Here is a 9,896-nt window from a genome sequence, read left to right as displayed (position 1 = left end):
GACCAACTTAATTTTTATACTGTTTTACTGTGTTTACATTTGCAAGACCCTGCCACCTTTTTAGCTTCAGTGTTCCTTTGAGGACGGCTTATTTATAAGTTATGGAAATAATAAATAATATACTGTGTATTACTATCTTACTAATATTGTGATTATTACCTTTCTCAGTTTCGGAATTTCTTTTCCAAAACTACATAGTGCCCCTTTTAAAAAATAACAAAATAAATAAAGCAAAAATGAAAGGTAATTCAAGTGTAACAGAAAGGTTTATATTGATGTTATATTGACATATTTATACAGAAGATTTCTGAGTGAGAATAAACCTTCAGTGTTCAGTACATAATGTTAAGATGTTCTCTGAATGTTTCAACAGCATCTTGGTATCTGACTCAAGAGGTTTAAGCATAACCAAATCAAATATGCCACCATAATTCACTGTTCAGTGTGTATGTGTGTATTTATCAATTCAATTCAGATCAAATATAAAACACATTATAACATGAAACAAGGAAATGTGACATACAGTAAAAGAAAAAGGTATCGACACACAAAAGACAGAAACATTGTACATTTACTGACAATGAATATAAAGGACAGTTTGTTGGGAAGTATACAAAACATTTTTTATACAAAAGGATTAACAACAACGTGGTGAGAACAGTGCTGTTAAAAAAGAGTACCGCTTTCAGTAATGCACTGATTTTTCAACTGCGTGAGGAATTCAGCAAAACTGTTTCTATAACATGAAGGGGAGGGTTGTCCTTACTGTATGGAAAAAACAAACAAACAAACAAAAAAAAAAACTGACACGGTAGGATTCAACAAGCATAGGTAACATGGTGACAGCTTAATTCACCTCAGCTTTTGGTCCATCAAACAACATTTCTTCACAACACCCCACCATGGCCCGAGAAGCTACAGGGGTGATTTTACTCTACCTATATCACACAGTCACAAGTCACCCTGAGTTTGTAGTCAAATTTGGCAATTACCTCCCAAAAAAAATGGCTTTTTCTTCTCTTCATATCACAGTGCATGTTTGTTTGTTTTGAAGTCCTCCAAAAAAGACTTAAAAAAAAAAAAACACACACACTTGAATTACATACAATGAAGCCATTTGAAATATTGTGGACTTCTAATATCACAAACGCATTTCCTGTGTAAAGCCCAATATAAATAGCTGTTCAGTCAAAATATTTAATAAGCAAATAATGTGTATCATATCAACAGTACATGTTCAAGGATTTACAATACAAAAATTCTGATTGTTTTGATTTTCACCTGCAAAATGTAGTAGGCGTGAGCAAAGTTTTTAAAGAAAATGGAGGAAGGAGGACTTCCTAATTTGCAAGTAGACCGACTGCACTGGAAAAAAAATGCATAATAATTAAAAGACACAAACACAAAACATGAATAAATTTGCATGGACACAAGCAATAACATTACTTCAGCTGGATAAAATTAGCTCTGTTGTGAGATTTAGTCTCTGCCTAAAGGAATATGGAACAAACCTTGCTAACCAAGGACATCATTAAGGATACACCATCAAAAGAAAAAGGCGAGGAGAAAATTGCTCAACTTACCAATAATGTATTGTGAAAAACACATAGAAAAAATTAGTAGATTCAAAGCAAAATGGCATCCTACTTTTCCGATGACATAATATTGTACAAAATAAGGCATTTCCTTGTGTGTTTACTGCAATGTCTTTTTCCATCTTTATCTTGTTTTAGTCTCCACTACTAGTTTCTCCTCAGTGAAAACTGAGCACGGACATGGACTGACTATTTCTGTGTTAAAATATATATATATATTTATAATTTCAGCTTCTCTTCAAAACTTGGAATAAAAATGCAGGTAGGAGTATACAGTATGAGAGAGGTTGTAGAAGTTCATAAGTGGAGTGTAAATCACTCCATGACTTCGCTGGCCGCTACCGTGGTGACGAGCTGCAGAGGGATCTCTGCGTTGGCCAGGATGTCCTGGGCGTTGCTGGAACCCTGCTGGATGTTGGTGAGGATGAGGGTGGTCCCGCCTGCCGTGGTGATGATACTGTCTGAGGACCCCGCGGATTCCATCGAGGCCACCACAGCGCCGCCCGAGTTCACGCCTTTTTTGTTCTGATGAGTTTTAATGTGCTTCGCCAGGTGGTCGCTCCGCATGAAGCGCTTGGAACATTCTGGGCAGACAAACTTCTTCTCTCCTGCCAGAGAGAAAATACAGTTTGAGAGATAAAGAGTTTGATGCTGAATACGTTTGGAGGTGGTTGAACATGCCATCTATCTGGAGGATATGTTTCATACTGTGGGAGAGGAGATGAGTTGAGCTGCATCGACTAGTCAGTTACTTTGATAATCAATTTATCATTTCATTTTTCAAGCAAAAATGTCAATTATATGCTGGTTGCAGCATCTTAAACGTAAGGTTTTTCTGCTTTTCTTGGTCATTCACAAAGGTAAACGAAGAATTTTGAGGACAATCTGAAGACGTCACTTTGGGCTCTAAAAATTAGTGGGGGTATTTAACAGTTTATTTACGATTAACCCTGAAAATAATCTACAAAAAAAAAAAAAAAAAAAAAAAAAAAAATTGATAATGAACATAATTGTTAGTTGCAGCCCTGCGTGCCACACGGGTACAATTCACATGTATCACAGATCAAATTAAATACAATTTTAAACGCAACAAATAAAACAATTAACAGCAGATTGTTAATAAAATAAAACATGTCATTAAATAGATTTTTGTTGTGTGCTGTTGCTGAATGCCTCAAGGCCACTGTGAAATCACTGAATTCCAACCTGTCACTGACAAAAACAACAAATAAATGAATGACAAACTGATACTGTATGACTGATTACAATTCTCACCAATTAGAAACTGAAAATTATTGAATATCCACTTGTAACTGTGAATACCAACCATTTATATTTGAACTTGAAGCTGACAGCGTAATGGAATGTTACTTTAGCCTGTACTGTCATAGGCCTCACTCAGCCAATGACAGGCTTTATAAATTCAACGACAGTACGGGCAAGTGGTCGTATCTCTTCCAAAGGTCTATCCTGGTAGTAAATGTCATCACACACTGTATATCATTATGTTCTGTCTGTGTATAGGACTGGATTGTTCACAGGCTGCTACTTCATGCATTTCTGCTCCCTTCCATATTCTGTTGAGCTGCGTTTCTTCACATGACAACAGATGGGATATTCTACAAAATTAAAAACAGATAGGTGAGCTGATGCAAGAGTGTTCAGATTCAAAGTAGAATATTGGGATAAAAATAATACAGCTCACATCTCTTCTCATGCTTTTGTTACATAATCAGATGTGAACAGGTCCTGGAAATTAGAGTGCAGAAATAACTGTTCTAAACTGGAAAAATACCACCAAGATTGTGAAATCTGGATATGTTTATCACTTCAGTTCCTAACCTGACATTTTATTTTACAAATCCAGAAGGGGTTGCAAACGCTGTCAATTTTTACGTGACTCACGCTTTGCAGGGCACAAATTAACACATTTTACTGATTTTCCTGATGTTTTCCTGATGTGCAAACACTGAGGGAGAAGAAAAAGGGCACCTGTGTGTGTTCTCCTGTGTCTCTGCAGCTCGTCGCTGCGTGTGAACCTCTTCCCACAGAACATCCAGCTGCAAACAAAAGGTCGCTCCCCTGAATGCCAGCGCAGGTGTGCTCGCAGGTGCGATGTCTTTCCATATACTTTCCCACAGCCTGCGATGTGGCAGATGTGCTGCTTCTTTTTCCCCGTGCTGGATCCTCTGTGAAGCACAGGTATGGGTGAGTTAGGGTCCTGATATGTGTATTTCCTATGCAGAGCCGCACAGATATAGAGAAAGGCATCTGCTGGGCTTACTCACCTCCCACCAGACTCTTTACAGTTGGGGCAAGTGCAGGCCACTCTGCGCAGCCTCTTGCCCTCCTGACCCAACTGTTCGTCCTCGTCCACCAGCCTGACGCGAAGGTGAGACAGATCGCTCGTGTTCAGGGTGGAGTCGGTGCTTAGCTGCCAGTCTCCAGAGTCTGGCTCTTCCTTTATCCGAACATCTGGAAACAGTGTATGTGTTAATATAAACACAAAGCACTGCTGCACTTCCCAAAAAAGCCTGCACAGTGAGAGCTGCTTTATTATTGCCTGTGATTGACAGCATGGCAGCAAATTTCACAAGTTAAACTTCATTTTAGCACAGTGATAAAATAATTGTTTGATAGGCACAAAACGTATCAATGACAATTTTGATAATTAATTAAATGTACCCTGTGGACTTTCTGGCCCACATGAGTGGCAGAAAATGGATGGAAGGACTTTGCTACAGTCGAAAACTTCATCACAATGTTTTGATGGCTGTAATTACAGTAAAAGTCAAGTGGCTATAAGGAAACACACAAGATGTTCTTTTGAAACACTGAATGTAAAGAATAGCAAGCTTTTGCTGCATACAGCTTCTTAAATATGAGGGCTTTTCTCCATTTCATATATTCAAAAATTCAGGAAATTTGTGTTTCTCTGCTGCTGGAAAGGCAAACTATGGTTTCCCGTAGCCGGACCACAGCACTGTGTCAGTGCTGGAGAAAGGTTTGGCTGCATCCAATAGCATTCTGCTATAGAATAAAAATCTGCTTGGGCAGTGTAAAGCCGAGGATCCAGTGAAAGTGCCCCAAAATAGTGTCGTGGGATGGAACATTTGCACATGGGAGGCAAGCCCAGGCATTCAGATAAATAGCCACATTTTCTTCTAAAGTAAAGTTTACAGCTGTTCGCTTGTTAAGGTTTGGACCATTAGCAAACAGGTTAGAGTTAGGGTAACTAGCAATTTTCAGTATGTAGGTTGCAATTGGATGCTTTTTTTTTTGTTTCCTGTAGCAACACGTATTTTGAATATAGTAACACGTAGCCTGCTATTGGCATCCTGAAATAGGCATATATCAACAATCTACATCCAGGAGTCACACGAGACAAAACAGAGTTTGCAACATTTTATGACAGTAAGAGCAGTCCAGGTGTTAAGGTTTTTAAAGAGCCTTAAATAAATCTTGACAGTCTTAGGTAGAGCTATCATGCACAACAGCAGGACTCTGGAGCAGCTAAATGGATTTCAGCCATCATTCATTTGATGATTTACACAAGTGCCTTTCCTTCTGTAACATGTCAAAATTTCACCAGTGAATAAGTCAGTTACATCCCTACGACACTACAGATGATTTTATAAACTGCTTTGAGCCTCACAAACAGACTTCCGTTCAATGTTATTGCATTGGTGTAATAAATGTAATAAAAATAGTCAAAGTGAATTCCACTATGAGCAATAAATCTGTTATGAGTTATTCTAGCTGATCAGACCTCTGCCCAGGTAAAACGAAGGCGGTACTATGCTGAAATTAGTAAGATCACCAATATCCATGTACTACTACTACTACTACTACTACTACTACTAATAATAATACAGGTCTAATCAACCTAACAGGAGCATCGTTGAGATATCCAACACTGTCTCTACTTGCCAACAGAGTCCTGAGAAGAGGTGTAATCTGGCAACCAAGTGAAAACGCCTGTGTGGGTTTTACCATGGGTACATACAGTATTGCTAAATGATATGAAAATCCTATCCTAATTATTTAACAGATTTAGCGATTAATATAGGGGTCACAATTTTAGTGGGAATGATCATTTTAGCATTTCATTTTCACTGAAAAAATATGAAGATAAATACATTTTTGCTGAGACCTGTACTAAAAAAGTATCTTCTCTTACACCTTGAGAATATGATTTGTAGGCTGGGGCATCTCTGATGCACCATTATCCTAATAAAAATTGGAGCTCCTGATTTGGACATTGCACTCATCCATAATGAGATTTTAATCAACTGCACAGCTCCCTATGGTATATTCCGTATAAACAGAGCTACCCTACCTGCAGGGTTGTCTTCTTCTCCTTCATTTTGGGCTGAGTTGACCGTCACTGTCTGCAGGTTGGGAATCTGCCCCGTGTTGATGCTCACCGGACTCGATCCCAGGGACAGGGTCTGGACTGGAGCCAGGGTTATCTGCTGGGGTGGTGTTGTGGGAAGCTGGAGGTTCTGCAGGTTCTGCACCCCCTGCACCTGAAAGGTCTGCCACTGTATCTGACCCGACGGCGTGACAGTCTGGGCTTGGATGATGAAGGTTCCCGGGTTGATCAGCTGCACATTCTGCAGACCCTGGTTGCCGGTCGCCACTGACTGCACCACCTGCCCGTTGGTGGTCTGAATGGGCACCTGCTGCAGCTGAATGATGGGCTGAGCTGAAGACACCTGGATGCTCTGCTCCTGATTCTGCTGGATGAAGCCCTCCTGCAGGCCAGAACTCGAGTCGGCTTGCTCTGTAGCCACTGATGACAGTGAAGTGTCTTGTGTCAGCAGACCTGATTCACTTACTGGAATGTGTAGCTGAGAGGAAGACGTTGGCACATATATCTCAGCATTTGCATTAGAGTCATTTATTGTTAGCGTATGTGAGAGGTGATTATCCGTTTTCGCCAGACCCTCTGAGCCATCCATGGGCTGACTTGCCATAATTAGCTGGCCATCAGCAGTGACCCCTGTTGCTATAGTCTGAGCACCAGACAGGCCGAGAGAATCCAAGTCCACGCTGTTAATGGGAACAAAAGTGATGTTCCCAGGCAAACCCACAGGCACATTAGTAACAACCTGACCCTGGTTATTGAAGGTGGAGCTGCCAATAGAAACCCCATGTATCTGCTGGACATTACCAGTCTGTGATATGAGGTTCTGGTTGTTATTAAGGATGTTTGCAGTTGATGTCACACTGAGACTCTGGCTACCATCAGGCAGGATTTGAATCTGCCCTGTGGCATCCTGAGCCAGAGTCGCTCCCTCCACGCCGGACGTGGAGAAGCTCAGCTGTCCATCTGCTGTCTGAATCTGAGGAATTACTTGGTACTGAATGTTAGGCACTGAATTGGCAGAGGAGGCGTCCGTTCCTGATGTCACAAAGATTGGCTGACTCTGTAAGTTTTGGAGAGGAAGAACATACTGTCCGTTTGACGTTAATATTCCTTGACTTTGGATCTGTATCATTCCGGATTCATCCTTCACTGAGGTGGGGGTTAACACCTCCCATTTATCAGTCCCAGTGAGCTGTGTAGATGGATCTGATGTCTGAGAAAGGAAATTATTAAGATTAAAAAAACTGATTAGCCACCTGTTGTTATTGAATTAGCTTAATTAGCACAATCAGCATCAAAAATGTGGGGAGACAGAGAGCAAAATCATCTAAATTCTTTGAGTTTGTAGAGACAAGATTTTTTTGTGTTCCCACTAAGTTTGTGGTAATCTATGGCTGTGTTTACTCCTGTAGTGTGGTTAGAATGGTAGCACTTAAATCTGACAGGTAAATCATAAGTTAGATAACGTTGGTGGCCTGTGAGAGAAATCTAATGGAGGACTCCTACTACCTACTACACCTATCTGTGTATGAAGCTTTCATGTATCTTCCCTGTGGGTCAGAGCTACCTTTTCAGATTCACACCAGCTTTTAATGACAGAATTTCTATCAGCCAAAATGAGTTAATAGGCAAACACACCAGAGGTTTTGGCCAACTGTAACAGTTGCTGTGTGTAGACACTTAACAGTTTTTTTATACTATCTACACTGCATTGTTATAACAGCTATAATGGAGTGTTTATTTACTATAAATACAAACTCAGCTGTTCTTGTAGCTGCTTTGATGTGAATGCCTTGGAGTGTTGTTCCTTGCGTAACATCTTTTGTCAGATTCTTAGCAGTGTTTTGGTCTCACTTGATTAAGATGGAAAGGTTGAGCATGTTCATGTCGAGAGTTTAAATACATTGATCAAATATAACAGAATGTCTCTTGTAAGTGAAAAACAAAGTTTACCAGCAGAACAGGTAGAACTAGATCTTTCTTTTCTCTAAAGTCTAGATGTCACCAGGCTGCATTTTTATAGAATAAAATACAAGTAACAAGAGGTACAATATGTGCCGTTTTTAATCAATAAAACGTAAAACAATATTTTGTCATAAAGAACATGTATAATAATACTAATGTACATCGCAATAAAGGTCTTTGGGCTATTGTGCCAAAAGCAAACACCTAATGTATTATACTGTAAAATGGTATCCCAAGGTCCCTTAACTAACCATCTTTCTGTGCAAAGTGTCACTCTGCCTGTGCCGCTGTGCTCTGATTATGACAAATAATAACTGGAGATCTGACATATTCTTAAATATGTTTTACCTCACAAAGAAATCTTGAGAAACATCTGGCAGGCCTAAATTAACCTTACGGTGAGCCAGCTTTGGCCTATGGGCCCCACTTTGAGCAAATCTGGTCTAAAGAACATATTGATGACAAATATTGGAATAACAAAATCTTAAAATCACCATTCAGTCTGCTTTTTGACCACAAATTAAAGATAAACCCAAATAACTGGTGATAACCGTATTCACATTGAACTTTTCACATATAACAGCCACTAGATTTATCGACAGTAATGTAGATACTGATCAGACTGACGGATATGAGTGCCCTTAGTGAGTCTGTAACTGATCAAAACATCCCAGTTGTAGCAATGATTTCCTCCTGTTTCGCTGCCAAAATTCAATGGCTGTAATACCATGAAACCAACTGCAAGCTTTGCTACACTCCCACCATTTTGCTCAGCTGTGATTGAAGGCTTCACTTCTGCTGTAGCTGTGTCGGATCTAGCAGAGGTGCTGACTTACCACATCAGCGGCAGCACCTCTGTCCACCTCTGACGACGGTGAGCCAACCTTAGTGCAGGTGGTCGCTAGCAGGTCGAGGGGTGATGGCTGAGTGTCCTGCCCACAACAGGCCAGTTTAAAAGGAAGAAAGTGGGTGGCCATTAGTCTGGGCCACATAGAACAAGTGTGACTCATTGCCAAGTTTGGAGGTTTAAGGACTTATTGTCCTGTATTGAGCCCCCCAGGCAGCACCCAGGATAACTCCCAGGTAATGTTTAAATCAAGCTTGAATTTACAGTCTGTCACTTCAATCCTAGTTAAGGAGGCGGGATCTGTAAGCAGCCTGAGAGGTTCAAATCAGGGTACATACCCCCCTCCAAGTTTGAAATACGTGAACTTCACTAAGCACCACTCAACGCAGCAACGACGTATAATCAAAGTTAGATTGTTACCTGATTGCCACTGGTCTCCTCCTGCTGCAGGAAGCCGCCCTGACTGCTGTCCACGTCCAGTGCAGCCATATCCTCTGGTTTCATCGGCTGTTCAGGCGCTGTGCAGTACAAAACGTTTAGTTGAGAGAGGGAACAGCCGATGCTAACGTTAGCTAAACAAACCTGATATTCACACAGATGACCAACATCTGTAACGCTATTGTAACGTCACTAGATCAGCAAACGAGGAGATCACAAGCACCGCTACCAAGTGCATTAAACTCCACAAAGACAAAAACGGCGTAGCAATGATTATTTTTAGGAGAGTTGACTACTTTTAACTCTCCAACAAGCTAACCTAGTTAGCTAAGCTAACGAGCGCAGCGTTAGCTACAAGCGCTAGCTTAGCCTGCGCTGATTAGCAATATCACCATCAAGCATCCCTGCTAGCCTGCTAGCGAGCTAATTTAGCCAGAGGATGCCTGTGGTAGCCTGCTAGCTTACGTGGGGGGAAAAGATAGATATTACATACCAGTCATTGGCGTGACTTGTCGTGAAACGGCGAGTCCTGATGGTCACAAGCCACCGGACATGTTCAGCACATTAAATTGATTGTACACGCGTAGAAATGGATGATAACTGTCAGAATTTTTTTATATTTTGATTGACGGGCGGTAGGTAACACAAAGGGTGGGGCCTCCAGTGTTGACTGGGAGTG

At 40.8% G+C, this 9,896-nt stretch overlaps 1 protein-coding gene across 3 annotated transcripts; it reads right to left on the bottom strand.

Annotated features, from left to right (window-relative positions):
- Positions 1 to 247: 247 nt before the first annotated feature.
- Positions 248 to 9,896, bottom strand: sp3a (sp3a transcription factor). 3 transcript variants are annotated; one of them, XM_030429094.1, is made up of 7 exons: positions 9,711 to 9,896; positions 9,200 to 9,297; positions 8,769 to 8,864; positions 5,935 to 7,180; positions 3,884 to 4,070; positions 3,588 to 3,784; positions 248 to 2,203 (listed from the first exon to the last, which is right to left on the bottom strand). In XM_030429094.1, exons 1-7 carry the CDS (start codon positions 9,715 to 9,717, stop codon positions 1,911 to 1,913), a joined length of 2,124 nt encoding a protein of 707 aa, XP_030284954.1. In that variant the 5' UTR covers positions 9,718 to 9,896; the 3' UTR covers positions 248 to 1,910. The 3 variants fall into 3 exon arrangements, with proteins under 3 accessions (XP_030284954.1, XP_030284955.1, XP_030284956.1); XM_030429095.1 differs by having other exon boundaries at positions 8,769 to 8,855; XM_030429096.1 differs by lacking the exon at positions 8,769 to 8,864.

The sequence above is a fragment of the Sparus aurata genome, chromosome 9, assembly GCF_900880675.1.
Source record: "Sparus aurata chromosome 9, fSpaAur1.1, whole genome shotgun sequence".
In the NCBI taxonomy this organism is placed as follows: Eukaryota; Metazoa; Chordata; class Actinopteri; order Spariformes; family Sparidae; genus Sparus; species Sparus aurata.
Note: the sequence above shows the minus strand (reverse complement) of the source record. Positions and strands in the feature narration are given on the sequence as shown.

Excerpts from the sequence above, each read along its gene's own strand:
- sp3a (XM_030429094.1), bottom strand. Across the intron at positions 7,181-8,768 it reads GAGGTGCTGCCGCTGATGTG|ACATCAGATCCATCTACACA; the intron begins GTAAGTCAGCAC and ends TTCCTTTCTCAG. Across the intron at positions 3,785-3,883 it reads TGTAAAGAGTCTGGTGGGAG|AGGATCCAGCACGGGGAAAA; the intron begins GTGAGTAAGCCC and ends TGTGCTTCACAG.